This window comes from Alosa sapidissima, chromosome 24, assembly GCF_018492685.1.
Source record: "Alosa sapidissima isolate fAloSap1 chromosome 24, fAloSap1.pri, whole genome shotgun sequence".
In the NCBI taxonomy this organism is placed as follows: domain Eukaryota; kingdom Metazoa; phylum Chordata; class Actinopteri; order Clupeiformes; family Clupeidae; genus Alosa; species Alosa sapidissima.
Window position 1 is genome coordinate 11,539,445 of NC_055980.1, and position 26,468 is coordinate 11,565,912.

Consider the following 26,468-nt stretch of genomic DNA (forward strand, 5'->3'; position numbering starts at 1 on the left):
CAGGGCCCTTTTAAAATGCAGCACAGGTAAGTAACTACAATGCTACACATTATGGCACCACTCAATAGGAATGTTTTATGCCAAACACAAGGGGGAAAAAAATCCAAATGTTATACTATTATGAAATAATAAACTCTGAAATTTGGCCAAGAAATTTATAGTGGAATGTCGGTATTAACAAGACACATAAAGAACAGAAACAAGCAGGGGGTGATGGTAAGGTGGAGCCAGTGAGGATGCTGGGGGGCCCTGCTGGGGGGTCGGACGGACCTGAGGAATGATGGTGAGTTTGGAGCGGAGGTCGTGAAGGCCGATCTCGGCGATCTTGACGTCGTCGATGGTGATGTCGCCTGATGCAGCCTCCAGTAGGCGGAACAGGCAGAGTGTCATGGAGGACTTGCCAGCACCAGTCCTACCCACAATGCCAATCTGTGAGGAGGGAAAGACAGAACGATAAAAACAGAATGAAAAAAAAATGTATGAAATGGGAAATTGGTAAGAATTCCTTCAGTGATAATTGGGGACTGAATTGTATACAGAGCCTGGAAAACTATCTAACACATACAGACCCTTCAATGTTCACTAATGCATACAAATAAGCACAGCCAAGGGTAGAGACAACTAAAATCTCCATTTTAGATATTATGAATTATGAATAATTCATGTATTATGTAAAAGAGCAGATATGCTTTGCTGAGAGATTATAAATTGTTTGCTTCATCCAGCAAAATGTGAATTTCAGACTGACTGATCCTCAGGACTGTGCATCACCAGCACCTATATCAGGATACATTAGTAATTTTAGGTATCAAAATAGTAATTTCTTACTTCAAATTGATGTACATTTTGTATTACCGGTATGTTTTACAGCAAAAATAAAAAAGGCACATTTAATATGACTATATTCCCCATAATAGAATTGTATTGCTACTGCAGTCTACTGACACTGAGTTGGTACTGCATTAATATAAACAGTCTACAGAACATTGTCTGGGTTTGACTCTCTGTTTTACCTAAACTGTTTCATTTCAGTTGAACCACCACAATACAGCGATTACATACACACAGTTCCTGCTTTTTGCCTTTTAGGTGTCTGTCATCTTCAGTTACACAAATACAATGATGTATTGGCACGTATTGCAGAATCACTGTGTAATTTTGTCATCATTATCAAGGGAAATGTTTAATTGTGTTGCAATCCAACAATAGTCATGGGGCAGGTCTACTGGACTGACTAAAACAAATATAATTGTGTTTATTGTTCATTAATCAGTAAACTAATACATTTATTTATATATCTGTTTTCTAAAATCAGCTATATGCACTATAACTGTACTGTGCAACACTTTAAAAACATGAATTGGTCCAAGAGGACTACAGTGCTCAGAGCGAGAGTGAGAGTCTTCTTTTATGGGACGCACCTTCTCTCCGCCCTTGACTTGGAGCGAGAGGTTCTTCAGCACCAGATCCAGCCCCTCACGATACCTCACACTATAGTCCCGGAACTCCACATTCCCCTGTGGAGGCCAGTTTGAGGGGGGCTTCTTATCCTCGATCTCCCAGGGAGCCTAGACATGCAAACACACACACACACACACACACACACACACACACACACACACACACACACACACACACACACACACAAGCCAAACAAAAATAGGGAATAGGTCATACAAATGTTTTCCCACAATTAAGCTCCGCAACCATGTACTAGTCATAGACAAATAGAGGCACACACGATAATGTAAAGGGTCTACTCGTCTTTAACCTGATGGGAGCGCTTAATTCCACATCTGTATGAATGGTAATCTACAGCATGCTACACAAGTCTTGTTCACTTGGGGGTCAGTGCTGCATTGCATTCATGGCAAGTATTATCAACATAATATTCATTTAATAACTCTTAATAACATAATATTCATTTAATAACTCTTAAAACTGTTAAAAACACAAATACATATAAACATTTAATATTTGCCACATATTTACTTTTTATTGTCGTTTTATGTGTAATGAGATCAAATCAGATTCAAAAATGAGAAATGAATCTGCTCAACAGCAAAGAACAGGAGGTGGAGCGAATGGATAAAGTGATTGTGCGCGTATGCAAGTATGTGAGCGACAGAGAAAGAAAGAGGAAGAGAGAGGGAGAGACAGGGAGAGAGAGAATAGAGAGAGTCAGAGACAGAGAGAATAAAGAGAGATACTGTAGAGAGAGAGAGAGAGAGAATAGAGAAAGAATAGAGAGAGAGAGAGGGAGAGGGAGAGAGAGAATAGAGAGAGTCAGAGACAGAGAGAATAAACGTGAGAGAATAGAGAGAGAGAGTCAGAGACAGAGAGAATAAAACGAGAGAGAATAGAGAGACAGAGACAGAGAGAATAAAGAGAGATACTGTAGATAGATAGATAGATAGATAGATAGATAGATAGATAGATAGATAGATAGATAGAGAGAGAGAGAGAGAGAGAGAGAGGTTTGGCTGTCCGACTTACCTCAGTCTGTGTCTCGGAGTATTCCTTCACTCGCTCCACTGCCACTATGTTACTCTCCAGATCAGACGTCATCCTCACCATCCAGTTCAATGACATAGTGACCTGTGCCACAGACACATTACAGATGCATTATATTTCCGTACAGCCATATATGATGGGGGCTTAATGACTCATTTAAAAGTAAACAATCATCAATAATTATTATACATCATACACAGTTGACTGGACAGGATGTGAGGGCATGGAGGATGGCTTACGATTATTATGATGTATTTTTATTAAGATTAAAATTTTATTGGGGATTTGTGTACCAGTTTTTTACAATCATTGGCTAATACACGGCAGCCAAAAACAAATAAACTCTAAACTGAATGCAGACACAACAACATGACTTGCTGTGTGTGAAGCATTCAGTGTTGCGAACACCTTGTATTAACTTGTCAAACAAGTCTGCAAACTGAACTGAAACGCTCCTGGCTTGTGCTCAGAGAGCAGCACCTGCCGGCTTCATGGAGTAAGTTCCCCTCTAGAGCAAACAGACTTTAAGCTTCAGGTCAAATGACTAGCTGAAGATACATGGTAGGTACACAGAAGCAAACAGTATTTTCCTTTTTTATTTGTTTGCTTATCTAATTTTTTTGTTTTGGTTTATTTATTTGACACGGGTGTTGACTGGGTACATGCAAAAAGTATGTATGTATGTATGTACAGTGTGCATGTATGTATACAGTGTATATGCATGTATGTATGTATGTACAGTATGTATGCATGCATGGATGGATGTACGGATGGATGTATTTATTTATTTATTTTATTAAGTTATTTTCTTTGTTTGTTTATTTATTTGGTCATGAGAGCAGGGTTGATTGACAGGCATTGTGCGGACTCACCTGGAGCGCGTAGGACACGGAGAGGCCCACCAAGCTGTCGGTGAGATGGTCCTTCCCCAGAACGGCGAAGAGGGCGGCGAACAACACAATGCAGTTGCCGATGAACTCGATGCGTACGCCCAGCCACCTGTCCACCCACCACAAGCCAACATCAGGATCATCAGCAACCACACAGACAACAGGAGCGGTCAGGCCAAAGGAGGGGGCTGACTCATACCCAAACTCTCGCTAAACGCCACCCACGCTGTGGGTAGGATGAGTTTTAGAGGTTGCGCAGGGAGCGGAGCTGTACAAGGGCCTGCGTGGGCCTGCGTGGGCACCAAAGCACAAAAAAACCTGCCCATGTTGATGCCCACGCTGATGGCAGAGAACGTAACCACCCACTCACTCTGACTGACAAACCTGTCTGACTTAATATGTTTGTGAAGGTGTACTGTTGTGTGCTGCCTGTATTAGCCAAATTCAATTGGGCCCTGTGGCATAATTATGAGTCACACACACAAACACAATTTGGGCAAATTATAGGCAGGAGGCATTTAAACTGCAGTTTGTTATTGAGTGTGCATGCACTAGCAATGGCCAAAAACTTTACTTGTCCACTCATTGGTTTACTTTTCCACTCATTGCATTGGTTTCTTTGAATATCTCTGAGCATTCTCAGACAAAGAAAACAGTCATCAAATCATGATTAATTCCACCGCTATTAAAGTTATTAAATTCTTTGAAATGTATTTCAAGGCATTCAAGAAGAAAATTAAGAGGCTTTGAGAATTGTCAGCCAAAAGACTGTTTCACACAGTCATCAAATTACAAATAATTCCATGGTTGTTACAATTCCTAGTAATTTCAGGACTGACCTACAAAGACAGTTTTTCCTGATATTCATGTTAGGGGAGGGACTGAGACCCACTGCGTGAGTGAGTCCACACCTACCTGTTGGCCACGATACCCGGGTAGTAACTCTTTTGGTTCTCATCCACTTTGGAGTCACTCAGGAGCACGAAGGCGGTGCTTCGCCCGTACGCCCTGATCACGCTAGTACCCGTGATGGTCTCGGAAAAGTGGGAGTATATGGGCGACCTACTGACCGACTCCAGCCGTTTAAGCTGCCGCGACGTGGCAACGTAAAATCTCTATGGGGGAGATTAGGTTGGGGATGGAGGGGGGATGAGGAGAGGGTGAGGGGAGAAGGAGAGGGAGGGATATGAAGAAAGAGACATACATTGTGTAAGATCTGCACGTACAGCTGGAAATGTTGGTCAGCAACAGCTACGCTGCTGACACATCAAAGGCAAAAAGGGGAAGACTGAGGGAAACCATTTTCAGAGTAATTATGAAGTCTGAAATTTGAGGAAATTTGAAATCTGTCGAGTGTCAAGTGTCAATGCATAAAATAAGATCCAATTTCATCAATGTTTAACTGATGAGGATGGTTTCCCAAAGTCATTCTTCAATCATACAATTCATCAGAAATGCTACAGCAGATTCATTACATGGATACATAAATACTAAATATTTTGTAATAGGAGAAAATATAAATGATAAATTACCATAGAATTGCTATATAATTACCATTGATTACTTAACATTGCAATTTTACAGTACTAGTACTGTAGCTGGCAATTTGCACAGAAAATTAAAATTCAAAACATTTCCTTTGCCCTTGTTGCACTGAAGAAACTGTTAACTTTAAAGAGTTATGGACATGTTAAAAGGCCCAGCAGAAAACATGCAAAAAGCATTTGAAAGCAACAACAGAAATATTTGAAAGAAAAGAAGAGGCACAGTAGCTTACCAACATGCAAGAGTATCAAACAGACAAAAGCAAGAATGTGACAAAAACAAGTTGAGGTAGGAGGTAGTAAGCTTAGTATTCCATCAAATGAAGCTGAACTAAGATTCGGTGACCTACTTCCTTAAGATCGGAGATGTTTAGAAGATGTATAGAACTCAGTATCAGATCAGTATAGAACTACTGATCCAAAAACGAAAATCACTACACAAGCAGTAGCAAGGCTAAAAAAAAAAAAAACCCACAACCCTGTTTTCAGCTAATGTTTTGCCAGTCAGAGTGGAGTACAGCAGGCCTACATGCACCAAGCTACTGTAAATCACCAGCGGTTTCTTTCAAAGGACTCATGGCCTTCTATTTGATCATGGTTATGGTTAGTTAAGCATATACTTGATATGTGTATGGTTTTTGTCCATGTGTTACCATGGAATCTCCACGACGACAGTCATGGGGCTATACGTTGGGTTAAATATACAATTCTGTTCGAAGTCTATACATTGGCAGCTGATTCAGAGAGAAGAGAAGATTCTCAATCTGATCATTGCCATCATTGCTAGTTAATGATGACGGTTAAGCAGCCAGTTAAGAGAGGGCTCCCAGCGAGTTAAGCTTCTGCCTGATATGGATGGTAGGCATTAGTGAGTTTAGTAGACACATTTGCAATCAAATGTTAACCTAATCTAGGCAAGATGCAGAGAGCCATTTAGAGATACATTAAACCCGTACATCAAAATACTGGTCTGTGACAACAGAGAAAAAAAGTCTACTACAACTACTACGACACACTGTTCTTTCAACCAGACAGTCAGGCAATGTCTATGACAAACTCAAAGAAATCAATTCAAATATGAAAACATATGCACCTCTCTCATCCATAGAAAGAAATATGACTTCAATTGGTATGGAAAGTTATGGAGAAGCCAGTAACAGTTATCCTGCAAGTGCAGCTTCCAACTCTGACCACCAGGGGTGATTGATCTACATAACACTCAATAAGACACCAAACACAGTGTGGTGCTCAGATGGAGGTCTGGTAAAAGAACAGCAGTTTTTCACACAGCTGAGTCAGGGTTCACTCCTTGCTGTTGAACCACGACTCTCTAGCCACTCAAAGAAAAGAAAAGAAAAGAAAGAAAGAAAATAGCAAAAGATTATCTACTACCAAATCACATGCTACAACTGTGGCAAAAAGACTTCATACAAAAAAAGTTCCATCATAAAATAAGACAAAACTAGACAATGATAACACATATGATGTTCTATAGCATGCTTGTCAGATATTAACAAAACAAAAACAACAACAAAAATAAATAAAAACGAGTTAGCAGACGGTAAATTCCTATTTACCTGGACCCACCAATAGAACAGCATTAACGGCACTATAACTATGAAGATCAGAGGGGTGAGGGCAGAACATATGAGCAGCACATCTAGAGTGTACCAGAAAGTGCGCATCCAAATATCAATATTGTCTGGGATGAGCGTGTCTATTGTGTCCACGTCTTTGCTGAAGCGGTTCAGGAGCCTCCCAGTGGGAGTGCGCTCGAAAAAGGCCTGAGGCGCACGCAGCACGCCCTGGAGCATGTGCTGGTGGGTGTCGCGCGACGCCTTCAGCATGCTGTAGGCTCGGCAGAGTAAAGAGGTGCCAATAATCAGCAAACCTGTTTGTGGAGGGTGGGGGGGGGGGGGGGGGGGGGGGGCAAAAGGAGAAGGGAAAGGAGGGGAGAGGGGGTTGGGAGGGACAAATGATGAAGGATGGATTAATTGTTTTTGTCTCGATTTTTTGCTCAGTTGAATTGTTTTTTTTTTTGTTGCTTTTTTTGAAGAGAAAAAAGGTTTATTTTAGCAACCGTCTCTTGGCCTGCATCTCCAGAGCTGTAGGTCGAGACAGGTCAGAGGGTAACTGAGTGGGTGGGGATGGGGTTGGGTGGGGTTGGGTGTGGTAATAGAGTGGTGGCATAGGTCTTCTGAATCTGCTTAAGATAAAACTCACTGTTAAAACTGAAAAAAAAAAAGTGAAAAGCAAGACTGATTTCTTTCTTATGCCGAGCTTGTCTCATGACCTGCCCCTAATACTGCCTTTCTTCCTTCATTTGTGAACCCGCAATGTAGTCTGCAACACTGGAAATAAGAATATGTGGTAAAAAAGGCACTTCTACACAAGTAAGAACACTTCAAACATCTACTTGCAATTCTACCTAATAGTGACTAGGGGGAGCCTGTGCGCCATTCTATGAAAAGGAAGGAAGAAACTTAGTCGGAGTCATCACATACTCCAAATAGAGGCCACAAATGTGGCTGCTGTTGCTTCACATTTCACCACACTGCCATTACAACTACGCAGCCTTTGTATACCTCATTACATCCTGATCCTCAGAGAGTGTGTTTGTTTTGAATGTGTACACACGTCTGTATTTGTGTGCAAGTGCAAGCACATGAGAGAGGGTGTGTGTGTGTGTGTGCTGGTGTGTGTGTGTGTGTGTGCTGGTGTGTGTGTGTGTGTGTGTGTGTGTGTGTGTGCTGGTGTGTACTATATACAGAGCAAAGGGGAAGAGAGAGCAAACAGGGTTGCAGCAGGCAGGAAGTAGGCAGGTTGCTGAGTTGATAAAAACGTGCGACTGCGTAGAGAGATGCCATTAGATAAATGCTCTAACAACAGAAAATGAAATGACAGAGAGAGGGGGTGGGGGGTGGATAGAGCCACTGGTCAGGAGTATGACATATTTGAGGAAGACTCCTGCCATGACGAAGCTGCACAGCTGCAATAGAGAGGAAGCTCAGGGGACCCATTAGAAACCTCCAGCTTTTAGGCAGCTCTCCAACTGCGAAAAAGATAACAGTCAAAGAGGAAAGACCCAACACAACACAAAACCAGTGGAGTTCCTAGTTCTCCCTTCTGGTGCTGCTGCTGTTGTTGTTGCTGATGGTTTTGTTTACCTGTACAAAGAAGTAAATGAGAGCCAGGGGGATGATGACCACGGCAAAGATGGGCGTACTGAAAATAATGACAATCATGACAGAGATCGAGTTGAAGAAGGTGCCCAGGAACATGAGTATGGTGGAGGGCAGCGCTTCGTCGATCACGTAGATGTCCTTGGAGAAACGGTTGATGATGCGGCCCAGCGGCGTGGTGTCGTAGAAGGCCTGCGGCGTGTGGAACTTGTTCTCCAGCAGCATCGCGTGCAGCTTGCGCGCCGCCTTGATTTTGCCCAACGACAGGATGAGCGTGGAGAGCATGACCAGGAAGCCTGTGAGTGTGTGTGTGTGTGTGTGTGTGTGTGTGAGATGGAGGGAGGAAGAGAGAGAGGGAGAGAAGAAGGGAAGAGGAGGAAGAGAGGAAGTGAGGACGGTAACTTCTAAGGCCCATCGCGGGAGAGAGTTTGGGAGGGTCCATTCAAGGAGAGGGGAAGAGGGGGAACCCCGACACATGCAGGCTCTACAGCTGGAGGTGAATTAGGGGTCGTACCATGATTGCAGTGTAAACAAACACACAGCAGGCATTGGCAATTCAGTTTGGGCACATCCACATCATTATCCAGCTGAACTCAAACACCAGCTCACACATCACAAATGCATTACGTCGTCACAACAGGAAATCTATCTGTGCGGAGACCATCAATAACACATACATGTTCAGGCATGTTATCAGCAGATCCTAGCTGTGCACATAAATAAGTTCAGAGGCCACGCTTACTGTGCATGCCAAATAAAAACTAGCGCAGTGCTGCTTGTCTGACCCTGTAAGTGATCCTTGTGAGACCCACATGTCCCAACTACTTCAGGCTCAAAGTTCATCATTAGTGTCAGCAGTCTCTCAAGCATGATTCGAGTGAAGCTGGGACTTTTGTGTTAACACCACAGATGTGTCAGATATGTATTATCTATTATGTATCTACACTGCTTATTATCTATCTATAACTGCCCTAATTTAGCCTCAGTGGAAGTACTGTGGTCACAACAGCTTCATGGCTGCATGCATCTGCAAACTCTACAGTAACTCAAAGCAGAGTCTTTTCTAACCATCTCAAACAGCCTGAGTCTAAGCGAAACTCCCAAACTGTTTTTTTTTTTGCTTGTGACTAGTAGTGGAAGTCCGAGTAAGTCTTAGTAGGGGTGTGAGACGTGGTAACCCCATTAACTTGCAGAAGAATGAGTAATGCATTTGCACTTGCAAACATTTGCGTGCTGGTTCAAACTCTAGATAGCTTCGGCTGCATGTCTCTTTAAAGCAGTCGGCAACGTAGGCTGAGAAACTGCTTGAAAAGAGCAGTTGTGGGGCAGCCATGGCCTACTGGTTAGCGCTTCGGACTTGTGGTTCGAACCCCGACCAGTAGGAACGGCTGAAGTGCCCTTGAGCAAGGCACGTAACCCCTCACTGCCCCCCGAGGGCCGCTGTAGCAGGCAGCTCACTGCGTCGGGATTAGTGTGTGCTTCACCTCACTGTGTGTTCACTGTGTGCTGTGTGTGTTTCACTAATTCACGGATTGGGATAAATGTAGAGACCAAATTTCCCTCACGGGATCAAAAGAGTATATATACTTATACTTATACTTAAGACTCTGTACTGCTGTTAATGCTAATGTGGAGTCCCTAGCTGTCTTTGTCCCTAGCAGCTCTGCTTGTAGGGGTCAGAGGGAGGTCACGAATGCGTACCTTGTGTCATGCCCAGTACGGCGTACACCCCCACCCTCATATTAGTGTCTGTCTCCGTTTTGTTGAACTTGGCGTCGTTGGTCCACTGGGTGAGCCAGATGTTGGCGCCGATGGCCGAGGCGCTCTGGCATCCGTACAGGAAGCAGATGAAGAGCGAGAGGAGAGGCCCCACCGCCTTCACGTACTCCAAGTACACCTTCATCTTCACCTGTGGATGCACACACACACACACACACACACACACACACAGACAGAGAAAGACATACACACACACACACACACACACACACACACACACACACACACACACACACACACACACACACACAGACACACACACACACAGACACACACACACACAGACAGACACACAGAGAAAGACACACACACACACACACACACACACACATACACACAGAGAGAAAGACACACACACACACACAAACACACACAGACACACACACACACACACACACACACACACACACACACACACACACGGACACACACACAGACACACACACACACACACACACGGACACACACACAGACACACACACACACACACACACACAGACAGACACACAGAGAAAGACACACACACACACACATACACACAGAGAGAAAGACACACACACACACACACACAGACACACACAGACACACACACACACACACACACACACACACAGACACACAGAGAAAGACACACATGCACAAGCATACATGCATTCAAACATGAGCCTAAAAAGCTTTGACATCTTTGAATTTCATTTGCAAAGGAGAGGCAACATAACATGAGTCACACGAGGTCTGTGATGATAAAGGTTTGTGGTAAATAATCTGATGAACAGTGCTCAACATCGCCCACTCAAACACAGCCTGTGTAAAGGTTAGGGGTAGTTAAAGCACCAGTTGTCAAACTGGTGATGCATACAGACTGTTCATGGAACGTTCCAACTCTGCTCTTTTCATAACAAGCAAATTACATCTTCATTATTTCATTTATGAAAACGTTTTGCGTTTTCATCTTTTTAAATCACAGATGAAATGTTAAAACTCTTGAGTTTTAGGAAAATAGATGCACTGTATGTGTGTTCCTGCTACCATTGTTTGAACATGTAAGACGTGTAAAGATATGTGCAAATTATGGACGCTATCATTATCCAAGTGGCAAACGTTCCAGTTGGCGCACGGCTGTTGGGGGCTGATAGACGGACAGACAGCTAAACAGATGGACTGACAGACTGATTAACCAGAGAGAGTCTAAAGGACACGAGCCCAATCTGGCCTGTCTACACTACGCACTTAACGCTCATGTTCCTCCAAATTCAGGATTTAGAAAAGCCAATTATGCTACCCCTCTGGCTAAAGCGATTCTCCCCGGGTCAATAGACTCAGCTTCTGGCTCGAAACCCAGCTCTCCTTAGGCGCAGTCTCTTCGTAAGTGTGAGTGGTCGATGCTGGCCCCATGAGGGGGCACCGTTGCGTCAGCTCACCTTGCCCGTCTCCGCTGTCTCGGCTTGGATGAGTTTGTCCACCTTCGGTTCCGTCTTCTCCGCCGTCGGTTCCGCGTGCTTGAGCTCGCTGCAGCGCCGCTTGCGGATCGACTTGGACTTGGGGTTCTCCCCGTCGGAGGACATGATACTGATCTGCCTGCCAGGGGGGGGGTGGGGAGAGAGCAGAAAGAGCTTAGAAGACAGTGTCTTGTCATACATAATGAGTTGACGGTCATCTTCAAATTTGCTGTGGCCTCTTAATTTTCAATATGACCGTCAGCTCATCTCTGTCACTCAGCAACCGTAGGATGACTAGTTCTGCCTAATAATCAGAATCTGGTCATGGGTAGGAGGTATTATAGGATAAATACCTCATGAACTGTCTGCGTGTTTCATTGACCACTGGCTCGTTGTCCACCATATCTGTGTGGTTGCTAAGTGCGTCGTCAGGGAATGACTCGTCCTCCTCCTCGATCATCTCCACTGATGATCAAAGTAGAGAGTACAGAGCGGGTAGTGTTAAAACACACACACAAACACATACACACACACACATACACAAAGAAGTCGATACGTAGAAAACGTACTGGTCATTTCATCCTCTATGATGTCTTCCATCGAGTAGTTCCTGAGGAACTCTGCGAAAGCTCCATTCTGCTTGAGCAGGTCCTGGAAGGAGCCCATCTCTGACACTCGGCCATCTACCATGACCAGGATGTTGTCAACCTGCGGCAGGAAGCTGATGCCATGCGTCACCAGAATCCGTGTCTGCAAACACACACACACACACACACTATCGTCAATGCCAATGTGACACTTAACAATAACATTAACAACCAGTGCACAAATCCTTGTCCCTCTGCACTCCTGAGACAAAAGACAGGAGAGACCAAATCCTGCTACTGACACCCCTGATTCCTGCCGGTACCTTTCCCTGAAGTGCCCCCTCGGGGCCGATGACATGGTCGAAGATGTGCTTGGCCACGTGGGCGTCCACGGCTGACAGCGGGTCGTCCAGCAGGTAGACATCGGCGTCGCTGTAGAGCGCCCGCGCCAGGCTCACCCTCTGCCTCTGACCGCCAGAGAGGTTGATGCCCTGTGGAGGGAATGGGATCCAAGTGGAGTGAAGAGAGTTAGAATAATCAGCATGACAGCTATCAACTTCAAATATTCCAAAAGGAATAGCAATCTGCATTTCATTGTGTTCAATTGTGTGCCTTTCTAAAGGTATAGTTGTATCATAGTACAGTATAGTTCTGTTATCCAGTGTGGGGTTACGTTGACACTATTTTCTATAAAGTGTATGTTCTGTCTGTTTCCAATGTGGCATAACAGTTCAAATCTACATGTAAAACGCACATGAGATTGTTGGACATGTGACAGGGGAAAATTACACAACGACAGGCTCCTTCATACGGAGGAGTTTTATAAGTGACCACTCATTTCACTCCTCTTTGCTCCGTTACCTTCTCCCCAATCTCCGTCTGGTCGCCGCCCGGAAGCACTTCCAAGTCGGTGACCAGGGCACAGGCCTCCAGGACACAGCGGTACTTCTGCTCCATGTAGGGCTGGCCAAACAGGATGTTGTCCCTCAGCGTAGCGTTCTGGATCCAGGCTTGCTGGGGCACATAAGCCACTGAGCCCTGCAGAGCGAGACGCACGTCAGCAAACCTCCAGCGTACCAGGCTTCAAGCTACTTAACCGTCTTTCCACTTTGATCATTAATTAACCATTAAACCTTAGAACCCTAAGCTGTTTTAAGGGCATTTTCACTACCTTTATTCATATTACACACATATTATACATTGTTTTTTTCAGCAGAGTCTAGGCTATCCAGATCTGCCATCATTTCATGTATTAGTACTAGCATTGATTTTATTTAGATTTTTAAAGAATTAAAATATAAAAATCATATTATAAAAATTCTTATATTTTGACCTGTATCTCACCACAGCAAGCTCATAGCTCTACATGCATTTCATGTGTGTGTAGGGCAGACTGTCCTGAAACGGGCAATATAATTGCCATGTTGGAGGGATACTCTGGGGCTGAGCAATTTACAGAAATATGTGGTGTGTGATTTACGGAAATAAATGCGATCACGGGTTCGTGAGTAATTCAAACGAGAGTAATGGGTGCGCAGGTGAACGCAGAGAAGTATAGACTGTAAATATGATGCAATTTGATTTAATTTCATGATTTTTTTATTTTCATACTTGATCGTACAGACAAGTGCGTAGTCTCTTTGAAAAGCCCCACTTCTTCTCTGTCATGCAATAAAGGTTTTATCTCGTTGCGATGAACAGTCGCGGAGAAATGTAACAGAGAAGAAAGGGTGTGTTTTTTGACGCGCTTTGCGTCAATCGGGTTCTAAAGGTTAAGTGCTTTTTACAAGATCCATGACTCAGCAGATTTATACACTGCCATGCTCTGCTTACATTGTGGACAGTGGAAACAGGGATTTCAAATGGTACTCAGGCTCCCTGTTTAGACGTTGGTCATAAATTCAGGAGACACACCTGGTTTGCCATGTCCAGTGTGGTATGCCTCAAGCTCATTATTGGACTTCCTACTTAACTTATTAACTGATCGACTAATGAAATTAATAAAGGCCTTGCACTGCATACGAACACGGTTTCTTGAAACACTTTCCTCCCCTGTGGTCCACAGACCACAAAAAAAGAGACAGTTTCTCCATTCCCTGTGTGACCCTGTGGTGAAATAGCTAGTGAGTGCAAGGATCAAAAATAACCCACGCTAGCGAGAGGCAGTTCAATTTAGCTCCTGTATTCCCCAATAGCGGTGCACTCTGTCACAGGGTTGGCTGAGGCCGTGTCCTGGCCTGCCTTTCATCCACTATAGAGCCACTACAGAAAAAAGGCTTTTAACCTCTCCCAGGAAGAAGAGAGAGACAGAGAAAAAGAGAGAGAGGGTGTGCTTTGAAGATTCGACTTGTCGACGAGGCCTGCCACACTGTCTTGTGACGACGACACACACAACAATTTAACAAGGTTTCAGGACAGGTTGAGATGTGAAGACTAAGGCATGATGCGAATTGCGCTTGTTGTTTTCTTCTTCAATTTGATAGATACAATTATTTTAATCATTTTTATGAACATATCCATAAATGATATTACACAATAAAAAGGCTATTCTAGTTGTTTTATTACCAATAAGGAAATGTTCAGTTTCTGGGAAGGCCATATGGGGATATCATGTTTGGTGTATAATTTAGATTGCAGCGACCAGTGACGTTTATTCAAGCTAATGACACCACTAGGGCATTGCTTCCATCAGTCTGCACACTGCCCTGGCACCGCTGGTTCTCTGATGCTGGCACAGCGGGCACGGCAGGCACCGCGAGAGTGGGGTGTTCAGATGGCACGCACCTTCACCGTGATCTGCCCCTCCAGCTTCTCCATCTCCCCCAGCAGGGCCGAGACCAGGGAGGACTTCCCACAGCCCACGTGTCCCACCACAGCCAGCAGCGTGCCCTGGGGCACCATCACATTAATGCTGGGGACGGAGAGACAGACAGACAGCTCGTCAGAGAGACAGACAGAAAGAAAGAAAGAAGGATATCACAGGAGGACTACAAAGGCACAAAGACATCCCATTAACACAAGGGACGGACAGACAGACAGACACCTCGTCAGAGAGACAGAAAGAAAGAAAGAAAGAAAGAAAGAAAGAAAGAAAGATATCACAGGAGGACTACAAAGGCACAAAGACATCCCATTAACACAAGGGACGGAGAGACAGACAGACACCTCGTCAGAGAGACAGAAAGAAAGAAAGAAAGAAAGAAAGAAAGAAAGAAAGATATCACAGGAGGACTACAAAGGCACAAAGACATCCCATTAACACAAGGGACGGAGAGACAGACAGACAGCTTGTCAGAGACAGACAGGAGATATCACAGTGCAGGCACAAAGTCATCCCATTAATGCAAAGGACGGAGAGAAAGACATCCCAATGTGGGTTTGAAACAGCAAGAAAACACGCTAATGCTAGAGGCACCAGAACCAACACCTCGTGGCAGGAGGTGAAGAAGACCGCACATGACCGGAAACGGTGGAGACACTTCACTGAGGCCCTATGCTCCCGTAGGGGCGAAGAGGATTAAGTAAGTTAAGTTGAGCTAGAGGCACGAGTTAATCATCATATATTGTATAACACATCATCATATATTGTATAACTCATCATTGCAGACATGTTAGCGCGCATGTTAGGCTATCGTGAGAGACATCACCTTGGTGCTACACACGTACAAATCATGATGGGAGTTAGAGACATCAAGTAAGGATTACACACAGGGAATGTGACAGAGCAGCTGCACACCCTGTAGACATCACGCTATGCCAGAGACAGAGGCACTGCATGGGAATAGGAACATCTACAACAGGACTGTGGACAGACAGACTTTACTATAGGACAACATTAAAACAAGACTTAACAGAAAGGCATTATAGAGCGACGACTGGGATCAGATTGGGACTAGAGACATATGGAATCAAATTAGCGCATGACATAACCATATGCTGGGACTGCAGACAGACAAACGTCACATAAGGACAGAAAGAGGAGGCATCTTCCCATACATAAGTCTACAGAGAAGAGGAGGGAGGGAGTACACACAGGCTACAGATTAAAATGTATATGAAATGTACTGCGAGTCACTTTTGGAGGAAAGTGATAAATAAATGACTTAACATCAGTGCATCGACATGCAAACACGACACGATAACAGTACACTGGAGACAGTCATTCATAAGTCGGTCACAATTAGTTCCAACTTGATTCATGGCTCTATTTGATTTCCGCCCTGATTTAATTTGATTCAGTTAGAGTCGGGTAAATGCAAACAAATTGCATTGGAGTCGCTTGCTTCCCTCCAGACAGTGTGGCAAAGCTGGGTTGGTGTGTCCACAGAACGAGTTTCACACATCTCTATTGTACCGCTGTTCCAGAACAGGCATGAGAACAAGGCGGAGCATGACTAATTGTGCGCTGGAACACATGGGAGGTCAGCCATATGCCACTGTAGATTTGAATGCACTTACAAAACTTCACAACATCTCCACAAATGTTTACTATTTGAGTACTTGGCAATATTACTTTCAACTACTGTACTTTAGTGAGGTGCCAACAAGCCCTTTACTGATGAAATTACCTGTTATGTACTGTGAGATGCTTAGAAAGAAAGTTGTTTGCTAAATGAGTAAATGTAAATTGTTTGGGCAGGGTTGTGGGGTTGGTGGATGGTTTGTGGGGTCTTACTTGTGAAGCGTAGTGGGGTCTTGCTTGGCCCATGAGTACGACCCATTGATGACTGCCACAGCAAATTCTGAAAGTGAACAGCAGTGTTGCTTTAGTCAGTGAAGACACTGGGATTTTTTAGTTAGTTTATGATTATTCATGTGTGTGTGTGTGTGTGTGTGTGTGTTTTTTCTTCATTCATATGCATGTATGTTCTATTTTATTTTATTTTATTTTATAATTTAAATAAATTGACTTTGAAGATTTGAATTTAAGAGAGTGAGAGAGCGAGAGAGAGAAGAAAACAAGCTAAAAAAAATCATGACTCAGCATAAACACAGACTGTCGGACTCACTTCCTTTCACTCCATGGTGTGAAGAGCATTCTCACAATGACTAGACAAAAATAAGAGACCCACGGTCAAAAAAAGATTTTATAACAATACTAACCTGCCAAGGGAGGTTTTCGGGTTGCCTGATGTAAGCCAGAAGAACAAAAGGGGATGTGTGTGTGTGTAGGCGTGTATGTGTGTGTAGGTGTGTGTGGGATTTGTGCATACCTGAGCCGGTGTGCTTTCTGTCCACGGCTTCAGGGTCCAGCTCATCGTGACTAAGAAAATCCTGGATTCGCTTCAGAGACACGCTGGCCTGTTCATCAGGGGGTCAACAAGGGAAGCAAAACAGAAAAGGGGGAGAGAGAGACAGAGAGAGTGAGTGAGAGAGAGAGAGAGAGAGAGGTGGGGGGAAGTGAGAGAGAGACAGAGAAAGAGAGGTGGGGGGGAGTGAGAGAGAGAGAGAGAGAAAGAGAGTGAGTGAGAACAAGAGAGGCATTTTGGATGATTGATGAAGATGTCCCTGAGCAGAGCGAGTACTATTTGAATAAACAGTTCTTCCTTCCCTTAAACAAAGCAGCAATCTCACACACATACATCCCTACTCCAGTGAGTCATCCACGTCCAAAACTAAACTAGGCATCTGGCCACTGCCGGGTTTGTGTTCAACATGACCAGAGCGTTTACAAAATCAAAACACAGAATCTGTGTTTGCGGTGGCGGAGAGGCTCTTACTTGCACAATGCTGCTGATGACCTGGGGTAGCATGTTGAGGGGGAACCTGAGGATATTGAACAGGGCCAGGGACACAAAGGCCTTCTGAGCATCCAAAACGTTGTTCTCGTCCACTGTTACATACACGGCAAATGATGTCAGGGCGACCTGAAAAGAAATGGACAAACAGGAACAGTGAGAGAAGTCCTCTAGTGTTTTTTTTTAATTCCACCATTAACCAATCCAGTCTTTTCAGAGTGACTACCACTAAGGATTAGATTTAATCACAAAATCCATTTGCACATTTTTTTGGGGCTGTTTTTGTCTACTCCTGTTCTCATCCACTTAACTGTTTTTGTGTCCCCTGATTTTTCTTCAGTTGTTTTTTTGTTTTTTTTGACGTGCGACTGGAGACAATTCAATATTCCTGCATGTTTAGTTTTAGATTTTTTTTTTGACGAGCGACTGGAGACAATTCAATATTAGAGGTCTTTGAAACCTGGCTCACAGATAAGGGTCTCTGAGGGACACCTGGTGTTTTGTTTGGACATGCAGCAGTGGATCTAAACACACACTTGCCACATAGCCGCTCGATGGTTCGCTCATTTTCCCTCGGTCTGACCATCGTGAATCAGCTAGAGGCCAAGAGGGCTTTGTGCTTTAAAGGCTGGCTAGACTCGAGGGTTTCTATCCATTTTTCTTACGTTGCTGTTTTTCTCCTCGGCTGCCCTAGACATACTCTTCTCAGGTGCTCACGACACCAAGTAGGGACAGCTTGGCCTTTCCTTGAATCTCTGACCGAGGTAAACATTAGCACCCCTTCAGAGAGGAAAATATTGAAAAGAATGTATAGGTGTCCTTCCACCACATGAAGCTGTGGCGCAAAGGTTTATAGGAGCAGCCTACTGATTGGATCTTTTTGTCTTTTGCATTTCCAATACGATGTGGAGTCTCTACTGCCAGCAACAACATTAAAGCACCTCATTTGAGTTCACTTTGCTTCACTTCTCATTTGGGTTCATCACACACAGACACACACACACACACACATATATTATATATAGTCTATATACACAGCTCTGGAAAAAATGAAGAGACTACTGGACATTTCTCTGATATCATCCTAAGGTTGCTGAGTGACATTCAAATGAGTTGACGTCATATTGAAATTTGCAGTGGTCTCTTAATTTTGAATATGACGGTCAACTCATTCTGCAGACTTTTGCACAGTACAGTACTGTACACACACACACACACACACACAAACACACATATACACACACACCCACATTTATGTATGTATTTGAATTGACAAAAAATAGAATTTCCAATTCACTCAGAAATCAACATGAAAGAGGCCAGTCAAATCATTATTTGCATTCATATTCAGTGCCCTCCAGAATTATTGGTTTGCGGCTTCATCACCATATTTGATTGGCAGTCATGGGCCAATAAAGTGGAATTAGAAAAATCTGACAAGTATCGTTTGTGCGGCTCGGTCTGAAGATCATCTCCGCCAAGTTCTGTGAAAATGAAATGAAATTTGTGACCGCTGAAACTTTTCGTAGAGTTTGGACCTGTTAAGTTGACTAAAAACAGGTATTTAAAAAAAATCATCTTTTGGTGATTTGTTGCAATTCCACAATGCAAGGGAAAATCCAACCTTAGCAGATTTATTCTGAGAAAAAGGAATATCTCAAAAAAATGAATATTTTTCTTAACAAAAACACATTGTGAGATTACAATAAATTCCCAAAGGATGATTTTTATTCCTGTTTTTTGTCAACTTTACCAAGGGTGCCAATATTTCTGGAGGGCACTGTAAGGTTAACTAGTTGCTGTTTGTTATTATTTAATCCAGACGATAGAAATAGGCCGATGATACTTCTCGCCACTCAGGATGTCCTCACCATGAAAGGGGCGGATGTCCAGGCCATGATTGAGACTGCGCTGAGGTAGGCAGTCTTGCGCAGCACACTGAGCTCCTTCCGCCGAATTTCTAGAACCTTCTCCTGGAAGGACTTCTCCCAGGCGTAGAGCTTCAACACTTTGATGCCATTCAGGATTTCATTCATCAGCTTGATGCGAGCGTCTTTGTACTGCATTTGCTCAACCTATCACAAAAGTCAAAATGGTCTCCACGATTCATTACTCACTCACAACAATCAAATGTTCAACTATTTCAGACAATATGTTCTGATATACAAAATATGCACATAGTATTTTATTTCTACATACTGAGTACACAGATAAGAAGAAGCTAATACAATTTACTGTCAAGGCATATTTTACAGTATTTTCATAGTATATTTTAAATGGATAAGATTAACACCCCAGTATACAAATAAAGCTATGCAAAGCCATTACAAGTACCGTAAGCTTTTTTATTATTATTATTATTATTTTTATTATTATTAATTGCGCAACTTTTAGGTTGTGGGGGAGCAGTTTGATGCAAGCTATTGCCTTTCAAGTGCTTAAGCCCTTTGAGTGATTACTTCACATCACATTTTATCAGAGATGTAAAAGTCCAACCATTCACTCCAATCATTCACTTAATCAGCTGATTCTAGTTATCACAACTCTTAAGCCAGGTAGATCAGCTAATTAGTGAAATCACCTGTGTTAAGCGCACAGGCAGAACCAATACATAGCAGGACTTTTACTTTCTGAAGCTGGACTTTTAAATCTCTGCATTTTATAGCTATACAGGTTGATCATGCTACATAAGAGGTGCGTATATGAGAAGCATGGTTTATTTTGCCTCAGTTGTATTAGCAAGGTGAAAAAGCAACCGGTAAGTGAGATTATAGCACTATATCTTAAAAGTCCCAATACATGCGTCAATAAAATTTGTTTCGTATATACAAAGTGTAGACAAAGTCTATGGGCTTTATTAGTGAAATATAAACAATGTCATACATCTTTTCCAGTTGTTTTCCTCAACAATCAAACTCAAAGTGGTAGGTGTAGGAACAACTCTCTCACCTGGTAAGCTCTGGTCTTCATGGCAATGGCTGCATTGAGGGGGATGAGGAGAATCATCACTGCAACCCCAGCCAGGACAGATGGGCCCAAATTCTACTTGACCCAAAAACAGACACAAACAACACATTATTTAGCAAGAATTAAACTAAAATGCTTTTTATCAACAAATTAAATAACAATGTTTAAGAAATAATAATTTTTAAGAAAAAGAGGGAAAGGACAGAGGGGTGACTGTCAGTAATAGCTTTGCTGTGATGAGAGAGTGCTGAGTTTTGTTGGCACACTTGTAGATTCGGTGATGAGTTTGTGTGTGGTAGATAGTTTTGGTGTGATGTAGGTAATTTTTTTGGGACACAGGTAGTTTGGGCGAGATACAGAGTAGGGGCACTTTGGTGAGGCAGAGTAGGGGCACTTTGGTGAGGTGCTGGTCATCGCGGGGTATTACCTGCCAGAGGAAGAAGAGAGCCAGCACAATCTGCAGCGGAGCTGACCACAGCATGTTGAGGAAGGTGGTGAGGTCCATGAAGCGCTGGGCGTCCACAGACATCAGGTTCACCACCTCTCCCACCGTCGATGACCGCTTCGCCTCATTAGTGATGACCAGCGACTAGAAAACAGACAGTTTTTACAGTTGTGACCTTCTATTCATTCATTCATTCATTCATTCATTCATGTCAATCCCTCATTTATCTAGTATTGTAATCATGATGCAATTGATCACGTCTCCCCTCAATAATGAGTGTGAAGTTCAGTTAATGCTCTTGATTCCTTTGTTACTTCTGACAGCACTCCTGTCCCACTATTCAGCCTTAAAGGAATTAAGTAAAATGCACTTTAGATCAATTTACGGATGATTGGGAGTACATACGTTGAGTTGACATCCAAATCATGTCATTCGGATGTGTTTTGAGAAAGTTCGATTTTACCGGTTTTAGTCAAAACTCGTCAGCCTGGAAGTGACCGAGGCATGTCATTTCGCCGCTACAAAACGCAATTTTTATACCTCTTCTACAGTTCCAAACAACATTACACTTACGTGGTAGTAAGTAGAGGGTCCCTAAAGCCAAATCGAAGTATCCCGAGGTCTTCATGTGGTCGGATGAATACTCCACACTCAGCAATCGACTCCTACGGACTTTCCCCTGAAGGTGGCAGCAAATATGGCAACATTTCCGGAAAGGCTTGATTAAATTCATTCTGGACTATGTTTTTTTTTTTTTTTTTTTTTTTAAAAACGGCGACGAAATTGCGAATTTCCAGAGCGTGTTACTCCACACTCAGCAATCGACTCCTACGGACTTTCCCCTGAAGATGGCAGCAAAGATGGCAACATTTCCGGAAAGGTACTGGCTTGATGAAATTCATTCTGGACTCTCTATCCGACCACATAAAGACCTCGGGATACTTCGGTTTGGCTTTAGGGACCCTCTACTCACTACCACGTAAGTGTAATGTTGTTTGGAACTGTAGAAGAGGTATAAAAATAGCGTTTTGTAGTGGCGAAATGACATGCCTCGGTCACTTCCAGGCTAACGAGTTTTGACTAAAAACGGTAAAATTGAACTTTCTCAAAACACATCCGAATTACATGATTTGGATGTCAACTCAACGTATGTACTCCCAATCATCCGTAAATTGATCTAAAGTGCATTTTACTCCGGATAATTCCTTTAATCAATAGAATCGGATCACACACTTTTGACACAGAATGTCACCACCAGACATTATGTACTAGCTACTGTTCAATGGCGAAGCCATAAGAATGTATGTAAGTATAAGTGAGTATAAGTGTATATATACTCTTTTGATCCCGTGAGGGAAATTTGGTCTCTGTATTTATCCCAATCTGTGAATTACTGAAACACAGTCAGCACACAGTGAGGTGAAGCACACACTAATCCCGACGCAGTGAGCTGTCTGCTACAGCGGCGCTCGGGGAGCAGTGAGGGGTTAGGTGAAGGGGCACTTCAGCCGTTCCCAGTGGCAGGGTTCGAACCGGCAACCCTCCAGTTACAAGTCTGAAGCCCTAAACAGTAGGCCACGGCTGCCCCAAGGTTTTGTTACATTATACTACACTGAAATCTGATCGATCACTGAAAAACAGTTCCAGTAACAACAATCGCGTTCAAAGACATCAAATTGTGTTTTCCAACATTCATTTTGTTTTTAGTTTGTTGTTCCTGCGCCCCAAAAATAGCTCCAATCAAGTCTTGGCTTCTACTGTTGCCTGCAACCAAGTTGAGCGAGAGAGGCTACACAATCGCTGCCTGAATGGAATGTCAGGCAAGTCAACGCAAAATGCAGAATGATTACTACCTGTTAAGAGTCCGAGTGGGGATGCCCTGATCTCTAAATTGATTGCACAGTTTATATTTGAGAGGGGAAAAAAAGCTTCTTCATCCAAGCCTAGTGATAGTGAATGAGGAGGAAAGGTTAACATCATCCCTCTCAGCATGATTTTGGGCTCATTTCAGGAGATTGCAAAAAGAAACCACACACACTCCTCCAGAAACCGCAAACTGCTCTGTTGCATCACCAATATGAAGAAAGGGCTCTTTCGTCACCACCAGAGTCATCACAGAGCCGTGGCAGTGTGAGAGAATGCCACTCTCCTGGCACCACACCCTGTTTCTTTGGGTGGAGAAGCATTAAAGCTTTTATTCAGCACCCACGGTGGTTAAAGTAATTGTTACAAACAAAGCAATTGCTAGATGAAGAATGAGGTCAATGCATCTGGTGTTAAGTGCTAATAAATATAGAAAAGGATTTTTTTTCCATAGCAGGCTCAATCCTAGGTGTGAGAGGAAAAAATCCCAGAGAGATTACGAGTGGCAAAAACGATGAGTTGCTAAATATTTAATGTGAAAAGACTGTTCAACGCTTTCAGACGTGAACTTCCTCAAATGTCTCGGGTGCATTGTGTGGCTGGGAAACAATATGAAAGTTTTCTCTCTCTCGCTCTCTCAGAATAAAACAACAACGTGTCCGCACAAAGCTGTGGATTTCCTCTTCACAACTCTCCTCAAGAGCCTGACGTTGCTCCTTTCGAGAAGAGTGCCGACCTCAACCACCAAAGCAGAAATCAAACTGCTTTCACGCCAAAAAGAAAATATCAATGGTTTCTGAATGTCAATGTAACTATCATAATTCATGGCACCACAATGCAAAAATAACCTTTACGTCACATGTGACTATCTGTAGGATGGTCATAGGGAAGACACCGGCCTAGTTGCTGTTGCCTCCTGACAGCTCTGAATACCAAAATGAAATACCAAAATCAAGAGCTCTCTCCAGACTGCTCCCTCTCATCATGGTCACCACCATCATCCACTCCTCTCAGATTCATTTGGTCTTTTCGTCCAACCACACTGTACTCAACCAACATCATAACAAACTGAGGCACTGATCATACACGAAGGCTCAAAGCTAGAAAACACACAGAACTTGTGATCAACATGTTCATAACCGCTGAAAAATACAGATGGGGCTATTACCTGTGATATCCTGGTTGACAGAGAGCGAGGCCTGGACTCTTACCTTTCTGTAGATGGCCCCGATGATGGCGGATCGAAGGTGCATGCCAGTGACAAAGCAGTATTGGAAGTGCTGGTGCAGGATGAGGGTCTGCAGGATGGCACAGCCGAACATGAGGAAGGCCAGGGCGAAGCCCCACCACGACGGCACATCCTTGTTCTTGATGAAGGAGATGAGCAAGCTGTGGAGGGAACATCGATTTGGTTTTAGGACACGGGACACGCTCAACGACATGGCAAAAGATAGGATACAATTGATGGCCTTGATGGCCTTTTCATGTGAAAAATATACAAAAAAAAAATTAAAAAAAACTTTCACCAAAGAGAGAAAAGCTGAGAAAGATTGCTCGGCTTACATATGACAAGACAGGTTGTCAGACAGGCAAGGTTTTTGACGTAAGAATGTACTCCATTCAAATCAATCCACATTCCCTGAAAAGAGGTGGTAACAAATTTGCATGGTTTCTTTGTATGGCAAAACATCCATATGTTCTTGGGAACTGATGACGAGAGTGAAGACAAAGGGGGAATAGAACTAAAATGTCTCCTGGGCAACGCTGATCAAAAGGGACATTGTTGACCACTCATTTCCCTCTATGCTTCCATATACAAATGTTACTTTAATTTATCACTGTTCAGTGGCTACAACAGATGTAATTACATGCTCCTCATAAAACAGCAGGCAATCCGATTTGCAAATAGAGGCCGCGGAGCTATAGTTGCAAATGAGAAGTAGCATATTCAATATAACAATTCAACCCTGCATAGACTGAATGACTGAATGAATGAATGAATGAATTAATTCAACTAAAGGGAGGTTTCCTGATCAATTCGAAAATCTACCAAAATCAATAAATGCCATCATACCATCAATAAATGCCATCAATACATCAACCATTGTCACAGACCATTTGTCTATCTTTATTATAGAAACACCATTTGTGTTCTTTATTCTCTGTCCTATTATCTTGACAAGAGTATACTACACAGTGTATTGTTACACTGTACTTTACGTTTACATGTATTCATTTAGCATACGCTTATATCCAAAGCAACCTACATATCAATTATATTATAAGAATCAATGGGCCATTGTCCTCGGAGCAACATGGGGTTAAGTGCCTTGCTTGAGGGCACAACGGTGGAAGCCGGGAATTGACCCACAACTTTTCAGGCCACTGCATACTGGGCATACTGGCTCAGCTCATTAACCGCTAGGCTACCACCGACCCACCCATTTTTTATGAGTATATTTCATATTGTGTACACAAAGTAACTTCACAGGAAAGCAATTTGTATTGTGCAATACGACCGCACACTATATATTGAACACTGCATGCTTGCTTTCTATGAGCCATTGCTCTAGAATTAGCATTTGCCGCCGTCTTACCTGAGCAGCTGCGGGTTGACAAAGGTGATGAGGTCCTGTAGCAGCTTGTAGGCCGAGCCCATGAGAAAATAGGGCCCGAAGGCGCGCAGCAGCGAGCGCAGGAAGGAGGGCTGGTGGGACAGCTTCTGTTTGGTTAGCAGGACCTCCACTTCCTCTGGGCTTCCAGTCCCTCCGCCCGCGTGGTTGTTGGCCGCAGCGGCGCCGCCTGAGGGCACTTTGGAGTACAGGGCCTGAGTCTGCTTGTCTTGCTGGCTGCGCATTGAAGAGAGAGGCGGTGAGAAAGGCAAACAAAGAAGTGCCTATCAGTTTGAGTAGGCCTACCTTCATCTCCAAAACAACAAGTTCTCGCTAACCGTTAAGTTGGCGGAAGATGTGAAAACAGCAACCTGTTTTATTTTTAAATGATGGATGATTTTGAGTCATGGGAGTAGGCTACATGACATGACATATTTTCTATCTAAAGACTCTTCATCCTAATGGTCTAAACGAAAAATTGGAAATGTCCTGTTTTCTGTAAAATGTATTTGACGTGTGTGTCTATTGTACTGTTTTTTCTATGTCTGATCACTATGCCCTATAAGGTAGACTCATTGAATGAAATTGTGACGTAATTGTTCAATTATGTGATCTGAATGAGCTGTGACCTGCTAGGCCTGTTGGCCACTAATTGGATGCACCTGCTCTAGACTGTTTAAAAAGTTGCCTCACTATGCTGCTGCTCTTTTTTGCACTGAGGATAGTCTTCACTGACTAAAACATTTGTACAGCACTTTTGCACTTTCTTGCACTTTTTGCACACTGTGTTGCCTCAAAAAAACTTTTGAAAAAATATGTAAAAAACTAAATACAGTGGTTTAATAACCAACCTTTTGTGATTACTTGTTTCTCAGAGTGCAAGTCCTCCTTGCCTATCTAGTACATGA

General features: G+C 43.3%; 1 protein-coding gene across 9 annotated transcripts in view; it reads right to left on the reverse strand.

The window, feature by feature from the left end:
• abcc3 (ATP-binding cassette, sub-family C (CFTR/MRP), member 3) overlaps positions 1-26,468 on the reverse strand; it is a 50,044-nt gene that overhangs the window by 2,144 nt on the left and 21,432 nt on the right. Inside the window, exons 8-28 of one of the 9 annotated variants that reach the window (XM_042082464.1) lie at positions 25,546-25,797; positions 24,160-24,337; positions 21,068-21,229; positions 20,623-20,715; positions 19,545-19,748; positions 17,656-17,802; positions 17,149-17,236; positions 16,611-16,677; positions 14,720-14,846; positions 12,797-12,973; positions 12,259-12,426; positions 11,918-12,098; positions 11,702-11,813; positions 11,331-11,487; positions 9,832-10,039; positions 6,526-6,839; positions 4,320-4,519; positions 3,387-3,513; positions 2,497-2,598; positions 1,422-1,568; positions 271-429 (exon numbers count right to left, since the gene is read on the reverse strand). In XM_042082464.1, the coding sequence (XP_041938398.1) occupies positions 271-429; positions 1,422-1,568; positions 2,497-2,598; positions 3,387-3,513; positions 4,320-4,519; positions 6,526-6,839; positions 9,832-10,039; positions 11,331-11,487; positions 11,702-11,813; positions 11,918-12,098; positions 12,259-12,426; positions 12,797-12,973; positions 14,720-14,846; positions 16,611-16,677; positions 17,149-17,236; positions 17,656-17,802; positions 19,545-19,748; positions 20,623-20,715; positions 21,068-21,229; positions 24,160-24,337; positions 25,546-25,797 (3,370 nt within the window). Of the gene's footprint in view, positions 1-270; positions 430-1,421; positions 1,569-2,496; positions 2,599-3,386; positions 3,514-4,319; positions 4,520-6,041; positions 6,840-6,880; positions 8,001-8,115; positions 8,427-9,831; positions 10,040-11,330; positions 11,488-11,701; positions 11,814-11,917; positions 12,099-12,258; positions 12,427-12,796; positions 12,974-14,719; positions 14,847-16,610; positions 16,678-17,148; positions 17,237-17,655; positions 17,803-19,544; positions 19,749-20,622; positions 20,716-21,067; positions 21,230-24,159; positions 24,338-25,545; positions 25,798-26,468 lie in introns of those variants that run through there. The other 8 variants (XM_042082465.1, XR_006027074.1, XM_042082469.1 and 5 more) reach the window with 8 other exon arrangements.